Source organism: Bos taurus, chromosome 18, assembly GCF_002263795.3.
Source record: "Bos taurus isolate L1 Dominette 01449 registration number 42190680 breed Hereford chromosome 18, ARS-UCD2.0, whole genome shotgun sequence".
In the NCBI taxonomy this organism is placed as follows: Eukaryota; Metazoa; Chordata; class Mammalia; order Artiodactyla; family Bovidae; genus Bos; species Bos taurus.
The window spans coordinates 42,887,100-42,907,909 of record NC_037345.1 but is presented as its reverse complement, the minus strand read 5'-3'; the positions used below and the strand labels follow the sequence as shown (position 1 = coordinate 42,907,909).

At 39.0% G+C, this 20,810-nt stretch overlaps 1 protein-coding gene across 3 annotated transcripts in view; it reads right to left on the bottom strand.

Moving 5' to 3' along the window:
- Window positions 1–4,632: 4,632 nt before the first annotated feature.
- The window catches only part of ZNF507 (zinc finger protein 507), a 42,964-nt gene continuing 26,786 nt past the window's right edge, over window positions 4,633–20,810 (bottom strand). The window contains exons 6-7 of one of the 3 annotated variants that reach the window (XM_015458067.3): window positions 9,468–9,602; window positions 4,633–9,345 (exon numbers count right to left, since the gene is read on the bottom strand). In XM_015458067.3, the coding sequence (XP_015313553.2) occupies window positions 8,988–9,345; window positions 9,468–9,602 (493 nt within the window). In that variant the 3' untranslated portion in view covers window positions 4,633–8,987. Of the gene's footprint in view, window positions 9,346–9,467; window positions 9,603–20,810 lie in introns of those variants that run through there. The other 2 variants (NM_001206198.3, XM_059876883.1) reach the window with 2 other exon arrangements.

Below are 20,810 nucleotides of genomic sequence, written 5' to 3'. Positions count from 1 at the left end.
TTTCTCCTGTTTTCAAGAACTTCCACCCTTCGCTAATGGTCCACTGCACTCCTGTATAGTCAGCAGTTGGTTATACTGAATGCATACAATTTAAAGTACCATTCTGTTTCCTTGGGCCATTCTGCCAGGTTACCAGATTATTTAACAAAAGAGGCATTCTTACATAGTCCTTAATGGTGGTTTATGGATGTGAGAGAGGGACTGATATAATGGTATCAGGGTAATGTTCTGATACTTTATCCCAGACCATTGTCTTTTGAGATGTGACATGAGTTGTATGCAATACAGTCCAAGGACCAAGTTTGTCTTTTTTGAGTCTATTTTAAGAGAGAGGATTATTTTGAGTTATTGTTCAGTCACTCTGTCATGTCCGACTCTTTGCGACCCCATGGATTGCAGCACTCCAGGCCTCTCTGTCCCTCACCATCTTCTGAAATTTGTCCAAGTTCATGTCCACTGCATCAGTGATGCCATCCTCTGATACCTCTTTTCCTTCTGCCCTCAATCTCTCCCAGCATCAGGGACTTTTCCAACGAGTCAGCTGTTCTCATTAGGTGACCAAAATACTGGAACTTCAGCTTTAGCATCAGTCCTTCCAAAGAGTATTCAGGGTTGATTTCCCTTAAGATCGACTGGTTTGATCTCCTTGCTGTCCAGGGGACTATCAGGATTCTTCTCCAGCACCACAGTTCGAAGGCATCAATTCTTCCGTGCTCTGCCTTCTTTACGGTCCAGCTCTCACAACTGTGTGTGACCGCTGGGAAGACCATAATAGCCTTGACTATACGGACATTTGTTTTCAGAGCAATGTCTCTGCTTTTCAACACACTATGTTTGTCATAGTTTTCTGCCGAGAAGCAATCGTTTTCTGATTTCATGGCTGTAGTCACCCTCCACAGTGATTTTAGAGCCCAAGAGGAAATCTGTCACTACTTACACCTTTTCCCCTTCTATTTGCCACGGGGTTGGATGCCATGATCTTAGTTTTAAGCCAACTCTTTCACTCTCCTCCTTCACCCTCATCAATAGGCTCTCTAGTTCCTCTTTGCTTTCTGCCACTAGAGTGGTATCATCCGCGTATCTGGGGTTGTTGATGTTTCTCCTGCCTATCTTGATTCCAGCTTGTAACTGATCCAGTCCGACATTTCTCATGATGTATCCTTCCTCAAAACACAAACCAGTATGGTTCTTAGATTCCTTTCCAAGGCTGTAACAGAAGCTTTGATACCATGATTTATAAGGGCATTTAATGTCTCCCTGTCCCCAACACACACACTGAATACTCAAACAATGATAGGAGCCACTGTTTGAGCTCACAGATGGCCAGACCCTTTATACCCATGGTTCCTGATCTTCACAACAACTCTACAAGGTTTAAGTATCACTGTTTTACTGATGAAGAAACCAAGGCTCAAAAAAAGGTTGAAAGCCTTACTCAAGGTTACATAGCTTAGACCCAAGGACCATCCAGAACTGTCAGAACTTGAGTAGGTATCTTACAGATGATCTTCTCCTTTAGTCCACATAACTCTGAGGTAGGTATTATAACATCAATTTGACATTTCAGAAAATAAAAGCAATAACTGAACTTACAAGAGGTTAAAACAGGTAAAAGCAAACTATATTTTGTGCCAGTTAAGGTAGCAATACTCATTTTGAGTACAGCCTAGTGGGCTGTCCAGGGACACGATGACTCTTTCCCCATTAGGAGGATTCACACTTTTTTTTCCCCCTGTGATTACAAAGCAGGTTTTTAAAAATGTCGCACATGGGGCTTCAGGATGGAGGGGACACATGTATGCCTATGGCTGATTCATACTGATGTATGGCAAAAACCATCACAATATTGTAAAGTTAATTATCCTCCAATTAAAGTAAATACAGAGTCACACAGTAAACTGGGGCCTTTTTATCAGCACTGGAGCACAGAGCACAGGGGTGGCTCCAGCTGGGCAGATTCTGAAGGGTTTGTTAACCTACAAAGTGACACCCTGCATGGACTCATCTCAGCATCATGACCATACCGTCTGCCTTCTCATGCTTCCTATGGAGAAGGGCTTAGAAAATAAAGAACCTCGAAACCACTGGTTTCCCACAATTATTTAATTATCTCTGCACAACTATTTTTTGTAGAATGTTAGCTGTAGAGGACCAGAAATAAATACAGCTTCAGATTTGAACCGTATCCTGCTGTACTTTTTCTTAGAAGCCTGAAATAGAATTTTCTAACACCTTTTGTGGTTGGAAATACTGAATTTAAATAGGATTGCAGATACAAACATGTAGATTGATGTGTCTATTTCCATAAAATGCAGCCACCATATTGGTGAAGTATGGATACTAAAATTAATAAAATGACAAGTAGAAAAAAAAAAAAACCCAAATCTGGAGATAGGCACTGTAGTGACAATAAGCCTTTACATAACGTTAGGTGCTAATAAAAGATGTGAAAAATGAGTAACTTGTTTTATTTTGTTGAGGGACTCTTCAGGTCACAATTTTCTGTTGTGTACCTATTTAAGATGATATACTTTATTGATAAGTCAACAGGGCTTCCCTGGTGGTCTGGTGATTAAGAATCCGCCTGCCAGTGTGAGGTGTATGGGTATGATACCTGGTCTGGGAAGACTCCACATGCTGCCAGGCAGCTAAGCCAGTGTTCCACACCTACTGAACCCCAAGGGCTCGATAGCCTGTGCTCCACAACAAGAGAAGCCCCCACAATGAGAAGCCTGTGTACCGCAACTAGAGTAGTCCCATACGCAGCAACGAAGACCCAGCACAACCTAAATAAATAAATCTTTAAAAACTAATTTTAAAAACATGTTACTATTGCTGATAGCAGTGGCAATGACATGCATAATTATTCTTCCAATTTTTAAGAGGATAAAGCTGAGAAATTGGGGCTTACCTTGTGGTTCAGTCAGTAAAGAGTCTGCCTGCAATGCAGAAAACCCGGGTTTGATCCTTGGGTCAGGAAGATCCTGTGGAGGAAGAAATGGTAACCCACTCCAGTATTCTTGCCTGGGAAATCCCATGGACAGAGGAGCTTGGTGGGCTACAGTCCATGGAGTCACAACAGTTGGACACGACTTAGCAACTAAACGACGACAAAGCTGAAAAATTAGAAAGATGGAAATAGTTGGATCTGACTGCATGGTTAAAGAATAAAAACCCACCCGTCTTGTCCTTTTCAAACAACGGCCCCATGTGCCTCTGAATTGCCGTGATGTCTTACATTCAGGTTTGCAACTGTCCCAAATGGTTCCTTTACTATCTGGATTAAGTGACACAACTGGTGTAAATGTAGTTGAGTTAGGAAGCAAAACAATACCAACATCTGATGGTTTTTTTCTATAATGGTAAGAATTTATATTAGATGCCTAAAATTAAGCTTTAATTCAAAGGATGATCTACTATAATCAACTTTTTTTTAAGGCAAACAATTTAAACAGGACTTACTCATACTGGAAAAGTAAGAGATAAAAATCAATGTCATAGCATTTTATGGTTCAACTGAGAAAACTGGATACAGTATATTAATATATCACCAGAAAAATGAGGTCTACAGTTCCCCAACACAACACACACTGGATTCTGCTGCACATTTAGGACTCTGGAAATGGTTTAAGCATCTTAGTCATTTGGATTCTATGATATAAATCAAAACATACTATCTATTGTGTGGCACCAATTAAAAACAGAAACGTCTCTAAGAATTTACAGGGCCAAGAATGTTTATTTTACATCTTTGCTGCTTGATACAGAAGAATCTATGTAGGTGAACACTGTGACTTTTTCTTAGGTCTGCCAGTTTAATCAACAGTTCTACATCAAGGCCAACCACAACCATACCCGACCTGAATCTGGTTCTAGGCTCAGAGAAGCTATTCATTATAAAGAAGTGTATCTGAGGCTCTTCTTTATATCCTGGATTATGCAAGTCAACTGGTCACCATGGTTGAGTGGATTAGCTGCCACAGTTAACTCCCACCACAGTGACATCACTGAAGGGGTGAAGTAGGGAAGGTACATCAGCACCATAAGGTTGTCAGGAGGAAAAGGGTACTTTTTAAAATGGCATTATTATTTAATTATGTTATTTTAAACAAATGATGTTTGGCTTTAAGTAGGGATGATGAAACACTTAGGTTGAAGTTGTAAAGTATGGGTAGGGCTGTAGAAGACTATAAATATTATAGAGGGAGAGATAATATCATTATAAAATAGTGCTATATAATAATGTTTTCTTTATAAGAAGCCTTTTTTCTTTTTCAGAGCTTTAAAGCACAGATCATACCACAGTTCTATGTCAGAGGTCAGCAAACTCTGCCAAATGATTTACTATTAAACAGATCGTAAGTTGGGTTTCATGGTGCATGTATTTTCTAACAACTATTTAGTGCTGCTGTTGTACCTCAAAATTAGCCGTATACAATATGCAAATGACTGGGTATGGCTGTGTTCCAATAAAACTTTATTTTTACAAATATGGGTGTCAGGCCAGATTCCAAGCAAGAGCTGTCAGTTTACTAATCCCTCTTCTAAATAAATTACCACAGAAAAACAAGGTGAGCCCCATGTGCAATTTAAAATTTTATGGCAGCTACACAAAAAAATAAGCAGGTGAAATTCATTTTAATATTTTATTTAATCCAAAATATCCCAAATATCATTTCAACAAGTAATCAATATAAAAAGCTATCAATGAGATACATTAAAAAAATACGTCTTCAGAGCTGTTGTATATTGTACACTTAGCATCCTCGTCATTACAAGTGCTCAGCAGCCACATGTGGCTGGTGGCTACCAAACTGCACCGTATGTTCTGGATCTTCTGTGCTGGGATTTCTACAGCTATCTGGAGGTTGGCAACAGAACTGGGATTTGGCTCTTGAAAAGACAGGGGATATAATTATGCTGCCTCTGGGAGACAGGACAAGGGATTAAAGCTTTTGGGAAGAAATATGTGGCCTCGGACACTAGCAGCTGAGGTAGCCCGTGATTCTAGGGCCATGTAACTAGACCAATGATACAGTCAGAGTAGCTCCACCGCCAGTGCAGTGAGTCAATGCACATGCAAAATGCAACTGCCGTTAAGAGAGCTAGTCTTTAGCACTTAGACTGTATCCGAATTTAAAGCATATATGGATGTGAAAGATAGCTGGGTAGCAAGGAAAAAAAAGCCTCAAAAATTAAATTGAATTTTTAAAAAGATTAAAACAATCTAAATGCTTTTTCAGTTACCTCTGTCCAACACAGTATAATGCTAGTCACCAATAGTTTAACATGTTACTAAGAGGCAATCATAACCCTTATTTTAAGCCTGGGGAAATTCTTCATTATTTAAGCCCAAATTTCTAAGTGATTAAATCAACATTTCCAAATTAAGAATGGACATAACTTTTTGTTAATAAAACTTAGAGGCAAGTGTTTTTAACAAAAAATTTATTACCAAAATACAATATTAAAGTCAATACATGACAAACTCCTGTAAAGCAAAATAAATTATTCTAACATTGTACAGTATTTCCAAAGGTAGTTAAAGAAGCGCTAAGACCTTGCTTCGCTGTTTATTGAACAGATAAACTGTTCTACCATGAACACAATCCTAGAGTTTTAGGCGTTAAGGCATGCAGCTTGATGTGCAGGATAATTTTACAAAATGCAAATCATCCTATTTTAATGAGATACAGTGTCAGAATTAACTGTAGTCTTTACATGTCAGTGTTTCGGAAATTTTCAGACTTTGGCTATAGAAGCAATGCCGTAGTGTTACACAATACTTATTTCTTAAAAAAATACATGTATTCATGTCCATGAATATCAAACTCAAATTTCTATTAAATATATTTTATAGAATATTACTTAGAGCACCTTGCTGTACAATAAAAAAAGATTAAATAAGTGTCTATGAAAACTAAAAATATAGTAAGTCTCAAAGAGAAGCCTGCTTGTCTCTGTCAAGCCAAGTACATTGCAGGAAGATATAATGTAAACGTAGGTGCCCACCATTCGCTTTGTGAGAAGAGACAAAAAAAAAAGAAATAGTAGCAAAGCCACTGATAGCTACCTCGAAGGACCAAAGATCTAGAATAAAGGCTTCAGTCAGTGTCACTACACTGCGCTGGTTGGACTCAGAGCTTGAAGTCTACAGGTCAACTGGAATACAGGCATGGTACTGTTAGAACACTGGGGATACCAACCATATTCGGGATTACTAGAGAAAGAGAAAATGATAGAGCCCTGATAAAATATTATTTATAATGATCAGAATGCATCATCTTCCCCCTCCCCACCTTTGCCTTATCCAGTAAGTTTGTTTTAAAAACTATGCTCACTACCAAATCTTAGAATTTAAGTGTTCAGCATGGAAAACACATACTGAGTTTTCTATAACAAAAGATCGAGTACCAGTAAATGTTATTCCTATACAAAGAGAATTCCTGCTGATTATTTTAATACCTATCTCTTCTAGAATTAAAATTGCATATTTAGTCTTCATCAGTACTTTTAGAAATACTCAATTGTTCTTGGTGGAGACAGTTAACTTAAGGCTTGTCACAAAACCATTATGGGAAAGTACAAAACATTTTTGGTGTATGGTTCCTCCTACAGGCCAGGAGAAAGCTTTTGGAGATATTTTAGGCTAGAGTCAGATGAATATTTAAGACTTTTGAACTTCTGGGTTAATTTTTTTCCCATGAGCTAGGTAAAATTTAAATTTGTGATTCCAAATGGAAAATTTAACAACCAATGGAAGTGGTTTAAGGAAATGAAGAAAGTTAATTCAAAAATTCATTGTTGAAATTTTGGGAACGTTTTTTAGTTATTAATATTTTCCAAATGATTATGTAAAATTAAAGCCAAGGAAAATTTATGAAACAAAAAAACTCTTCTAAGGTTGTCAGTTTTCAGAGTAATAGATTTTTATACAGAAACACTGAGCCAGAGCCACCAGTAATGAAAAATCTGAGTGAAAACAATATAATAATAATGGAACCATTTAAAATGTATCATTTGAATTTGAAATAAAATTTCACTGTGTTTTAATCCTGAAAACAGGAGAAAATGAGAAAACCGACTGTATGGGGTCTTTTTTTTTTTTTTTTCAGAGGCCTTCCTCAGGAAGCTCTGAGGGAGACCTCTTTATGGGGGAAGAAGAGGGAAACTTGGATGGCCTGTATGGGGTCTTGAGTAATGCAGTTTAGTATATAAGAATTCATCTTCTCTTTAAAAACCAGATATCAGAAATGGATTAACTTTCACAAATAAATTAAAGCTACCTAAATTAAACAGCTGCAAAGTTACAATCAATTCTGTTTGTTCAAATATCACCATCAAATGAGATTAAAAAAAAAAAAAAATCAGACAATATTTCAAGTGCCTGGCCCCGCTTAAGTAGTTCCTAAGGCTATCTGAAAAATGTTAATTCATTTGACTCAAACCTGGACTTTGGGAAGAGAATTCTTTCCTAAAATGTGTCCATTGAGTATCCTACTCAAAAACTTCCGTTTCACTGTTTTCTAAGCTTATGAGAGTCACAGCCTTAGCTCTAGAGGATGAAGAGTCAGGTTCAGAAAGAGCACCATGAAGATGGCTCAGGGCATGGTGCACCGCCGCTTTCTGATTTGTAGGCAGAACTGACATTAGCAGAACAATGCACACACAATGATCAGGGCTACAAGAGCAAACCAACAACTGCTATCTTCACCCTTTGAAATACGCTCGAATACAAAATGTGTAATTAATGAGAAGATTTCATCTATCTGATGGCGCGTTTTCACTGGCTTCCCATGTGTCCTATTGCACAACAAAAAAAAAATGCAATTTCCTGGATAGGAGAAACCCAAATGTTTTTTGTTATTAAAAGTTTTAGAAAAACTTGGATTTTTTTACTATATTTTAGCCACATTTGGTTATACTTCGTATGCTAAGTGTAACTAAATAAAAAACTAAAGGAAATAAAATCTCAATAGTATTACTCATTTGAAGGGGCTTCTGAATTTCATCCCACTTCCCCTAAATGATTTTTATTTAACAGTTTAAACTATTTCCAAGGTCTCATGGCTAGACGCAGTTGCCTACTTCGTTGTTTTAACAGACTTTTTTAGACAGCAAGCTTGGCCTAGTTTAGAAGAGCGGATTAGAAGGCCTAGGTAACTACTGAGGAAACTGGGGTTTCTATCCACACTCTGAAAAGAATCTCTGAGAAGTGCACTGTGCTCCACGTTTTTATGAACCTTGAGTTTTGATTTGAGGTCGGTAGGAATTCACCTTTCTCCTCTTTTGCTCACAAGACATTCACTGTAAATTTAAGACAATAATTTACTTTGTAAATGGTTACTTATAATCTAGATTTGGATTTAGAGATCTCTTTTCTTTCTAAAGAGTAAAGTATTAATATATCTCAGGTTGAGTGTAGATTTATTCCTATCAATCTGGCGAAAGATTTGGATCGATCATCTCAAAGCCCTGTAATAATCTTTTTTTTCTTGTTGATACCACAAACCCTCAGACACTTGCCTCCCATTTCTCACAAGAGGCCTGTCATTCATGTTAAAATTGAGAATAAAGAAAACTAAGGTCTGCTTAAGACTGTGACACTTTAGTTAACAGTATGTTTTGGAATAGTTCCTGAAAAGCCCCTTCTTAACTCTTTTGCTTGCATTTCTACACTATAATAAGCTTTTAATAATAAATACACTCAAACTAAGAGGTAACAGAAGGTTATTATAAGGTTATATCTTTGCTGCCTCCTCAACCCACTTCCCCTCACTCAAATGCTTAAATATTATTACCCCTTATCTATTTGGAATTTCTTTTATTACATTACAAATTTGGTTCCAAAGTACCATCTGTCATTTCCTCAAGAATCACACCAACTATTTCTTCTGTGTCTAGTAAGTTGCTGGACAGCACGAAGGGCAGACTGCAGTTTAAAGGAGTCTTCCTCGGCTGGTTTCCTCTTTGGATAACAATTCCATCTAATTTGTGTTTAGAGTTGTGTTGTGGTCCTTATTCAGGATGATGTTTACAATTTCACCCTCATGCTCTTTCATATGATCCAAGAGATTCTCTTTGCTGGTAGATTCAAAACCACATATACAACAACAGAAGAGTAGAACACAGTACTCCACGCCAGGAGGGGCCAGACTGGAGTTTTTTGAGGTATTACTTGCAGGGCTTAGCTTCTCATTCTCGTTGGGACCTCTGACTTCATTGGGAGCCTGGGGAATCAGCTCTGAGGATGACACCAAATTTTCTGAACTTCCAGAAGTGAGAGAATCGGCTCTTTCTTCATTGCTGTTTAATACCATCTTTCCAGAGGATTTCCCCCGAATCCTTAAAACACATCAAACACTGAGTTGGTTATAATGTAGACTAGTAGATTTAACTCTAACTTTACAGAAAATATATAGATATGCAACAGTAATTTATTTATATGTAACAGTAAGATCAAATACCTGCCACTTTGTGAAATTGCATCATTAATAGCCTTGTTCACTTGTTCGTAGTTGTAATTTTGGTCACTGGCATGCTTCCACATGTGAGACTTCAAAGAAGGAGGATGGCTGCACACATACCCACACAATGAGCATCTGAAAAACCGAGAAGGAAATCAGATGACCCCACAATTTCATAACAACTGTTAAATTTGTTCTCCTGAGGACTTACTAGATGTCACATTTCACTGAATCTAAGATGCCACTGATTATAAGAGACATATTGATATCAGAGGCTAAAATGTCCTAGTGCAGATCTCTCAGAATCAATGAAATAAAAGTATTTTACATTATAAAGAAATGATAAGAGTCAGGACACAAACATCTCAAATTACTTTAGCTATTAAGTATTTGGAAAGATTTTCTAACATACTAACATGCTAAATCTTTGCACTAAATTATTTAACCACACACATACACAAAATCAATTCTCTATACCACTTTATTTCTTAAGAAAGCAAAAAGGAATTAAATAATTTTCAACATTAACTCTGTGCTTACTTATAAATTCACAGGAAATGTAAGCAGTAGTCCTGAAATGCTTCAACAATGTAGATTTCATAAGTAAAACAGATACTTATCTTAAAGTTTCTAGTCCAAGTAACAACTGTTTGACATAATTGGGCACATTCAGTAAAATCTGAACTGAATAAACTCCTCTTTTCCTTCTGTACCCAGTTCCTATCATTGACATCTCGCATCAGTATGGAATATTTGCTACAACTGATGAACCAATATTGATACATTATTATTAACTAGTGTCTACAGTTTATATTAGGGTTCTCTATGTTGTACAGTTCGATGTATTTTGATAAATGCATAATGCCATGAATCCATCATAACATCACGCTGAATAACTTCTCAACCTTAAACACCTTCTGGCACTCCGCCTACTTAGCCCTCCCGCCCTAACCACTGGCAGTCACCAATCCTTTTATTGTCTCCACAGTTCTGCCTTTTCAAGCATGTTGCACATTTGGAATCATACTGTATGCAGCCTCTTCAGACTGGTTTCTCTCCCTTAGCCATTTGCATGTAAGTTCTTCCATGTCTTTTCAGAGCTTGAGAGGCCCCTCTCTCCATCGATGAATAATATTCCACCAAGCTACCACATTTGTTACTGTTTTCCATTTGTTGTTCTTGTTCTATTATTTCCTTCTACTCTTTTTCTGCCTTTTGTGGTTTTCACTCAGCATACTATATGATTCAATTTTTCTCCTTTCTTAACATGTCAGTTATACTTATTTTTTTACTTTATATTATTGGTTTCCCTAGTGTTTGGCAAATACATTTACAGCTAACCCAAATCCACCTTCAAGTAACACTATACTGGCTTCATGGATAGCTCAGGTACATTATGATCAAATAAAGACATCTAGTTGCTCCCAAGTTTTGTCAATTATGAAAAAAGCTTTTATTAAACATTCATGTGCAGGGTTTTCTGTGAATATTAGTTTTCATCATTTGTGTAAATAGTTAAGAGCAGAATGTTTATCTTTTTAGGAAACTGCAAACATACTTTTAAACAGTCATTTTTATTAAACACTTAATTACCAATCTAACAAATCAGGTAACTTACCTGAACTCTTCACCACCACAACAAGAGAGTCAGCAGAGGGGTAACAGGACCACTTTGAGACATGCCAGAACATTCTGTTCTTAACAAGGTCTGCTCTCAGGATAAATTATTTAACCAGAGCCTAACCTACTGGAGTTTTATCAGAGCATAACTGACCTGAGGGAAAGAAATACTCAACTCCAGGACATTCCAGCTATCTTGTCAACCAGGGGCTGGGGAGGGAGGGGGCTGAGAAGCACAGTTGACAGCCCAGAGGCACAGGCTCACTAAAAAACTGAGACCTAGGCATGGACTACAGAACATTTTCCCTCCCTTTACTTTTAACCATCACATTCCTACTGACAGCAGAGCCTTTTACCCAGTACATCATGCCTGATTATCACGAAAAAATTATAAGACATACTAAAAGGCAAAAACCAAAGCTGAAGAGACAGAGCAAGCACATGAACAAGAGTCAGATATAGCAGGATGCTGGAATTATTAGACTGCTGATTTAAAACAACTATGATGAATAATTCTAAGAGCGCCAATGAATAAAATACACAGCATGGGAAAACAGATGAGTAACAAAGATGAGAGACGGAAATTCCAAAAAAGAACCAGAGGGAAATCAAAGAGGTCAGAACCCTATAAAATGAGAGAAAAAAAATAGATAATAGAAATTCGGAGTCCTATAATGGGCTTATTAGTGGACTGGATACACTTGAGGAAAGAATCTCTGAGCCTGAGGATATCACAACAGATAGAAACCTCCAAACCAAAAAGCAAAAAATAAATAAATAAATAAAAGGACTGGAAAAAACAGAATACACAACTACAAAAGGTGTAATCTATGTGTAATGGGAATACTAGAAGAGAGAAAGGAACAGAAGAAATTTATTTTAAACAGTAATGACTGAGAAGTTCCCTAAATTAACATCAGATATCAAACCACAGATACAAGCCTCTCAGAGAACACCAAACAGGATAAACGGCAGAAAGACTACACGTAAGCCTGTCAGTTTTGAACTACAGAAAATAAAAGAAAAAGAAAAAAGGAGCCAGAGGGAAACATAAGCAAAGAAGAATTAAACTTCTCAGAAACAATGCAAGAAAGTAGAGTGAACTATTCAAAGTGTTGAGAGAAAAATCAACCAAGGTAGAGTTATGTACCAGCAAACTTACTCTTCAAAAGTGAGCAGAAATAAAGACTTTCTCCAACAAACAAAGTTGAAGTAATCTGTTGCTGGTAAATCTGTCTTGCAAGAAAGGTTAAAGAAGTTCTTTAGAAAGAAGGAAAATGATCAAGTTCAGAAATGTGGATCTACACAAACAAAGGAGAAACGTCACACTGCCGCTGCTGTTCAGTTGCTAAGTTGAGTCTGAATTTTTGCCATGCCGTGAACTGTAGCCCGCCAGGCTCCTCCGTCCATGAAATTCCCTAGGCAAGAATACTGGAGAGGGTTGTCCTTGCTCCCTCCTGGGGATCTTCCTGATCCAGGGATCAAACCAGTGTTTCCTGCATAGGGAGGAGGATTCTTTACCACTGAGCCACCAGGGGAAGTCCCAGATAAGGTGTAAGAGAGGGTAAAATAAAAGTTTTTAATTTTAATTGATCTGAGAGATAACAGTTTGTTTAAAATAATAATAGCAACAATATATTCGATTATGTATGCTTATGTATGTGTGCACCACGTGCGTGCACGCGCACACACACACACACTCTCTATGTATAAGTGAAATGAAAGAAGTAATGCAGATAATGGAACAGAAGAATGAGGTTATTTTATTATAATGTACCTGGGATACCCATGAAGCCAGTAATGTTACTTGAAGGTGGATTTGGATTAGCTGTAAATGTGTATGCCAAACCCTAGGAATCCATTAATGAAAAGTAAAAAAAATTAAGTACAACTGATATGCTAAGAAAGGAGAAAATGGAATCACATAACATGCTCAATGAAAACCACAAAAGGCAGAAAAAGCATAAAAGAAAAAAATAGAACAAGCACAGCAAACAGAAAACGGTAACAAATATGCAACTATAATTTCAACTATTATCAATCATCATTTAAACGTCAATGGTCTAAATACACCAATTAAAAAATGGAGATTGGGACTTTCCTAGTGGCTCTAAGTCACTTCAGTCGTGTCCGACTCTGTGCGACCCCATAGACGGAAGCCCACCAGGCTCCCCAGTCCCTGGGATTCTCCAGCCAAGAACACTGGAGTGGGTTGCCATTTCCTTCTCCAATGCATGAAAGTGAAAAGTGAAAGTGAAGTCGCTCAGTCTTGTCCGACTTTTAGCGACCCCATGGACTGCAGCCTACCAGGCTCCTCCGTCCATGGGATTTTCCAGGTAAGAGTACTGGAGTGGGGTGCCACTGCCTTCTCTGTCCTAGTGGCTCAGGGGATAAGAATTGCCTGCCAATGCAGAGGACAAGGGTTCAATCCCTGTTCTGTGAAGAGACTCCACTACAACGAGAAGCCCACACCACACAATGAAGAGTAGCTCCCACTTGGTGCAACTAGAGAAAGCCCGCATGCAGTCCCAGTGCAGAGCCCAGCGAAGACCCAGCACAACTAAAAATACAGAAAAAGACAGAGATTGTCAGGCTGGATCAAAAACAAGACCCAACTATATGTTGTCTATAAGAAACTCTCTTTATAAAGACACACATCAAATGCATAAAGAATATCTACAGTAAGCCTATAGGTAACATCATACTTAATAAGAAACTAAAAGCTTTCCTGGTAAGTTTAAGAACAAAGCACAGATGTCTTGTCTCACCATGCCTGTTCAGCATCATAACTGAAGTCCTAGTTAATGCAATACATGTGCGTGTGTGTATACATGTATACAGTTTGTTCATGTGTCATCTGATTGTCTACACAGAAAATCTTAAAGCACATGCCAAAAAACTCCTAGAGCTAGGAAGTAATTATATCAAGATTGCAGGAAACAAGGTTAATATATAAAAAAAGTCAATTGCTTTCCTATATTCCAGCCATAAACAAGCAGCATTTGAAATTAAGAACATTTAATCCCACTTACCTTAGCAGTACTGAAGACAAAATACTTAGGTATAAAACTAACAAAATATGTACAAGGTCTGCCTTTATGAAGAAAACTACAAAACTCTGATAAATCAAAGAGTTATAAATGTAGAGAGTATCTATATTCATGGATAGGAAGATTCAATACTGTCAAGATGTTAGTTCTTCCCAACTTGATCTACAGATTCAATATTATTCCAATAAAAACCCCAGCAAGTTATTTTGTGGATACTGACAAACTGACTCTAAAGTTGACATGGAAGGCAAAAGATCCAGAAGAGCCAACACAATGTGGAAGGAGAAGGACAAAGTTGGGAGTGTGCCACCCACATCCATGGAATCAATAAAAGATGAGTAGTCACCAAGGTCTGAGTCACTGAGGGGGAATAGATAGGTGGGGTTCAGCTGACTTTTTTAGGGCAGTGAAACTCCTCTGTATGATACTGTAATGGTAGATACATGTCATTATACATTTGCTCAAATGCACAGAGTGTGCAGTATCAAGAGTGAACCCAATTATAAACTGCAGACAGCATTACAATGACGGGTCAATATCGGCTCATCAATTCTCACAAATATACTACTCTGGTGGGGGATGCTGATAACGGGGGAAGCTATGAATGTGTGGGGCACAGAGTATATGGGAAATCTTTGTGCTTCTGCTTGATACTGCAGTGAACCAAAACTGCCTCTAAAAATTAACCTATTAAAAATAAGCTGACAGTGGGGCTTCCCTGACGGTCCAGTGGTTAAAGCTCTGCATTTCCACTGCAGGGGGCATCAGTTTAGTTCAGTCGCTTAGTTGTGTCCAACTCTTTGCAATCCCATGAACTGCAGCACGCCAGGCCTCCCTGTCCATCACCAACTCCCGGAGTCCACCCAAACCCATGTCCATCGAGTCGGTGATGCCATCCAATCATCTCATCCTCTGTCGTCCCCTTCTCCTCCTGCCCTCAATCTTTCCAGCATCAAGGTCTTTTCAAATGAGTCAGCTCTTCGCATCAGGTGGCCAAAGTACTGGATTTTCAGCTTCAACATCAGTCCTTTCAATGAACACCCGGACTGACCTCCTTTAGGGTGGACTGGTTGGATCTCCTTGCAGTCCAAGGTGGAGAAGGCAATGGCACCCCACTCCAGTACTCTTGTCTGGAAAATCCCATGGACGGAGGAGCCTGGTAGGCTGCAGTCCACGGGGTTGCTAGGAGTCGGACACGACTGAGTGACTTCACTTTCATGCATTGGAGAAGGAAATGGCAACCCACTCCAGTGTCCTTGCCTGGAGAATCCCAAGGACAGGGGAGCCTGGTGGGCTGCCGTCTCTGGGGTCGCATAGAGTCGGACACAACTGAAGCGACTTAGCAGCAGCAGCAGCAGTCCAAGGGACTCTCAAGAGTCTTCTCCAACACCACAGTTCAAAAGCATCAATTTTTCGGCACTCAGCATTCTTCACAGTCCAACTCTCACATCCATACATGACCAGTGGAAAAACCATAGCCTTGACTAGACGGACCTTTGTTAACAAAGTAATGTCTCTGCTTTTCAATATGCTGTCTAGGTTGGTCATAACTTTCCAAGGAGTAAGTGTCTTTTAATTTCATGTCTGCAATCACCATCTACAGTGATTCTGGAGCCCAGAAAAATAAAGTCAGCCACCGTTTCTCCATCTATTTGCCATGAAGTGATGGGACCAGATGCCATGATCTTAGTTTTCTGAATGTTGAGCTTTAAGGAGAGCTTTTCACTCTCCTCTTTCACTTTCATCAAGAAGCTCTTTAGTTCTTCTTCACTTTCTGCCATAAGGGTGGTGTCATCTGCATATCTGAGGTTATTGATATTTCTCCCGGCAATCTTGATTCCAGCTTGTGCTTCCTTCAGTCCAGCGTTTCTCATGATGTCCTCTGCATGTGAGTTAAATAAGCAGGGTGACAATATACAGCCTTGACATACTCCTTTTCCTATTTGGAACCAGTCTGTTGTTCCATGTCCAGTTCTAACTGCTGCTTCCTGACCTGCATACAGGTTTCTCAAGAGGTAGGTCAGGTGGTCTGGTATTCCCATCTCTTTCAGAATTTTCCACAGTTTATTGTGATCCACACAGTCAAAGGCTTTGGCACAGTCAATAAAGCAGAAATGATGAGATATTAATTTTTTTCCCTAAAGGCTTACTATTCCAGTGACTAAATAGCCTAGCCAGCTTCTTCGTATTTAACTTAGTTTGTACCTTTAAAGTTCCAAAGACCTTTATATAAAAGTTTTTTTTAAATATGAAGTTTTTATAAAAATAATATACATGGCATTATTTACTATTATTCTTTTAATCTACTATAGAAGTCTGTTTTCCAGCACTTTATTCAGTATTCCTGCACTGATAGTCCTAAGTGAGATTGGTGTATATATATAGTTTTCTGTTGCCCTTGCCAAAATTTAGTATCAATATTATTCTAATTTTATAAAAAGACTTTGAAAGCCTTTTTATAAAGGCTTTATATTAAAGAAAAAAGAAAAAAACTTCTATAAAAAGGTGAAGGGCTTCCCAGGTGGCACTAGTGGTAAAGAACCCGCCTTCCAATGCAGGAGACATACGAGGCACAGGTTCAATCCCTGGGTCGGGAAGATCCTCTGGAGGAGGGCATGGCAACCCACTCCAGTATTCTTAGCTAGAGAATCCCATGGACAGAGGAGACTGGAGGGCTACAGTCCATAGGGTCTCTCAAGAGTCGGACATAACTAAAGTGACTTAGCAGGCATTGCCATGTTCTTCATGGGAGGTTTATTTTAGGAACACAGAGAACTTAGTATTAGGAAATATATTATAATAAATCATTATTTGAAAGGATCAGAAAGAGACAAGTCATTTTCACTGATGTTACTGTAACTTAATCCAAAGAAGTTCAATATCCATCTTAAGAAAAATTTTTATTATGGACAACTGAAGCAAAAACTAAGTAGGAAAGTATAATGAATCTCCATTTCTCAACTCCAGTAATTACTGACATTTTGCTCATCTTGTTTCATGTAATCCCTCAAATTTGCCTGATTTCTGCAGAAATGGTTTATTTGAATGAGGATCCAAATAAGATCTATAGAGTTATCCCTGGGTATATGCAGGGAACTGGTTCTAGGACCTCCCATAGATATCGAAATCTGAAGATGCTCAAGTCGCTCATGTGAAATGGTTTGGTTGGCACACATCTTGAACTCTTTTAATATGTAATAATTCTTTCTTTTCCCCATCCCCCTCATGCCATTCGTATGCTGAAGACTCCAGGTCATCTGGCTCCTAGAACATTTCACAAGCTGTACTGATTACTTTCTGTTAGTGTCATGTTTCTATATTCCCCACATCTTTTTTTTTTTTTGTAAGCAGTCAGAAGGCAATGGCACCCCACTCCAGTACTCTTGCCTGGAAAATCCCATAGATGGAGGAGCCTGGTGGGCTACAGTCCATGGGGTCGCTAAGAGTCGGACACGGCCGAGCGACTTCACTTTCACCCATTGGAGAAGGAAATGGCAACCCACTCCAGTGTTCTTGCCTGGAGAATCCCAGGGACGGGGGAGCCTGGTGGGCTGCAGTCTATGGGGTCGCACAGAGTTGGACATGACTGAAGCGACTTAGCAGCAGTAGCAGTGAGAGATCTAGAAAAGTTTCTAAGCCTTTGCACTTGACATTTGGGCTAGACAATTCTTTATTGTGGGGGCTGCTCTGAGCACTGAGTGCATCAGTGCATCAGAGCATCACTTTCCTCTACCCACTAGGTGCTGCTAGCATCTTCTCTTCCTCTTGTGAAAACCAACAATATCTCCAGACACTGCCAAATGTCTCATCTGGGAACTATGATGTAGAGGTTTTATCAGATTCAGGGTTAGTTTTTTCCATTTCTATTCTTTTTCAAACATAACTTGATGGGTACAGTTGTGTTCCCTACCACATTTTAGGAGGCACTTGAATCAGGCTGATAACACCTGAACCCAATTAACACTCAATAAAATTTCTCACCAAAATATGCTAGGCAAATAATGCTTCAACATGAAAAAATATATCTACCTAAACCCCCAAAACTAGCATAAAGCTTAAAGCAGAAACATCAGAAACTTTCCCATTAAGCCCAAGAACAAAGTAAGGATGGTCACTATCCCCACTGTTATTTAGAATTGTGGAGGTACTCTGTTGCTGTTGTTTGGTCACTCAGTCATGTCTGACTCTCTGCAACCCCATGGACTGCAGCACGCCAGGCTTCCCTGTCCATCACAATCTCCAGGCGTTTGCTCAAAGTCAGGTCCATTGAGTCGATGATGCCATCCAATCATCTTATCCTCTGTTGGCCCCTTATCCTCTGTTGGCTCCTCTTGCCTTCAATCTTTCCCAGAATCAGGGTCTTTTCCAATGGGTCAGTTCTTCGCATCAGGTAGCCAAAGTATTGGAGATTCAGCTTCAGCATCAGTCTTTCCAATAGAATACTTAGGGTTGGTTTTCTTTAGGATTGACCGGTTTGATCTCCTTGCTGTCCAAGGGAACTCTCTAAAATCTTCTCCAGCACCACAGTTGGAAAGTATCAACTGTTTGGCACTCAGCCTTCTTTATAGCGCAACTCTCACATCCGTATGTGACTACTGGAAAAACCATAGCTCTGCCCATATGGACTCTGGTCGGCAAAGGGACGTCTCTACTTTTCAATATGTTGTTTAGGTTTGTCATAGTTTTTCTTCTAAGCACCTAGTGTCTTTTAATTTTATGGCTGCAGTCACTGTCCGCAGTGACTCTGGAGCCCAAGAAAATTGTCACTGTTTTCATCTTTTCCCCTTCTATTTGCCACGAAGTGATGGGACCAGAGGCCATGATCTTAGTGTTTTGAAAGCTGAATTCTAAGCCAGTTTTTCCTCTTTCACCTTCATCAAGAGGCTCTTCAGTTCCTCTTTGTTTTTTGCCATTAGTGTGATGTCATCTGCATAACTGAGGTTACTGATATTTCTCCCGGCAATCTTGATTCCAGCTTGTGCTTCATCCAGCTGGGCATTTCACATGATGTACTCTGCATAGAAGTTAAACAAGCAGGGTGACAATACACAGCCTTGACATACTCCTTTCCCAATTTTGAACCAGTCCATTGTTTCATGTCCGGTTCTGTTACTTCTTGACCTGCATACAGGTTTCTCAGGAGGGAGGTAAGATGGCCTGGTATTCCCATCTCTTGAAGAATTTTCCACAGTTTGTTGTGATCCACATAGTCAATGAAGCAGAAGTAGTATTTTTCTGGAATTCCCTTGCTTTTTCTATGATTCAACAGATGTTGGCAATTTGACCTCTGGTTCCTCTGCCTCTTCGAATCCAGCTTATACCTCTGGAAGATCTCAGCACTGACATACTGAGTGCAGCACTTTAACAGCATCATCTTTTAGGATTTAAAATAGCTTAGCTGGAATTCCATCACCTGCACTAGCTTTGTTCGTAGTAACGCTTCTTAAGGCACACTTGACTTCACACTCCAGGATGTCTGGCTCTAGGTGAGTGATCACACCATCATGGTTATCCGGGTCATTAAGACCTTTTTTATACAGTTCTTCTGTGTATTCTTGCCACTTCTTCTTTATCTCTTCTGCTTCTTTGGGTTCATACCACTTCTGCCCTTTATTGTGTCCATCTTTGTAAGAAATGTTTCCTTGATATTTATAATTTTCTTGAAGAGATTTCTAGTCTTTCCCATTCTATTGTTTTCCTCTATTTCTTTGTTCACTTAAAAAGGCTTTCTTATTTCTCCTTGATATTCTTTGGAACTCTGCATACAGATGGGTTTATCTTTCCTTTATTCCTTTGCCTTTTGCTTCTCTTCTCAGCTATTTGTAAGACAACCATCTTGCTTTCTTGCATTTCTTTTTCTTGGTGATGGTTTTAGTCACCACCTCCTGTACAATACTATGAACCTCTGTTGATAGTTCTTTAGGCACTCCATCAGATCTAATCCCTTGAATTTATTTGTCACTTCCACTGTATGACCATTAGGTTATACTGAATGGTCAAGTGGTTTTCCCTACTTTAAGTCTGAATTTGGCAATAAGGAGTTTATCATCTGATCAGCTCCTGGTCTTGTTTTTGCTGACTGTATAGAGCTTCTCCATCTTCAGCTGCAAAGAATATAACCAATCTGATTTCAATATTGACCATCTGGTGATGTTCATGTGTAGAGTTGTCTCTTGTGTTGTTGGAAAAGAGTGTTTGCTATGACCAGTGTGTTCTCTTGGCAAATTCTGTTAGTTTTTGCCTGCTTCATTTTGTACTCCAAGGCCAAACTTGCCTGTTACTCCAGGTATTCCTTGACTTCCTACTTTTGCATTCCAACCCTCTATGATGCAAACGACATCTTTTTTTGGTGTTAGTTCTAGAAGGCCTTGTAGGTCTTTACAGAACTGTTCAACTTCATCTTCTTTGGTATTAGTGGTTGGGGCATAGACTTGGATCATTGTGATACTGAATGGTCGGCCTTGGAAACGAACTGAGATCATTCTGTCCTTTTTGAGACTGCACCCAAGTACTTCATTTCGGACTCTGGTTGACTATGAGGACGACTCCATTTCTTCTAAGGGATTCTTGCCCATAGTAATAGATAATATGGTCATCTGAATTAAATTTGCCCATTCCCGTCCAATTTATTTCACTGATTCCTAAGATGTTGATGTTCATTCTTTCCATCTCC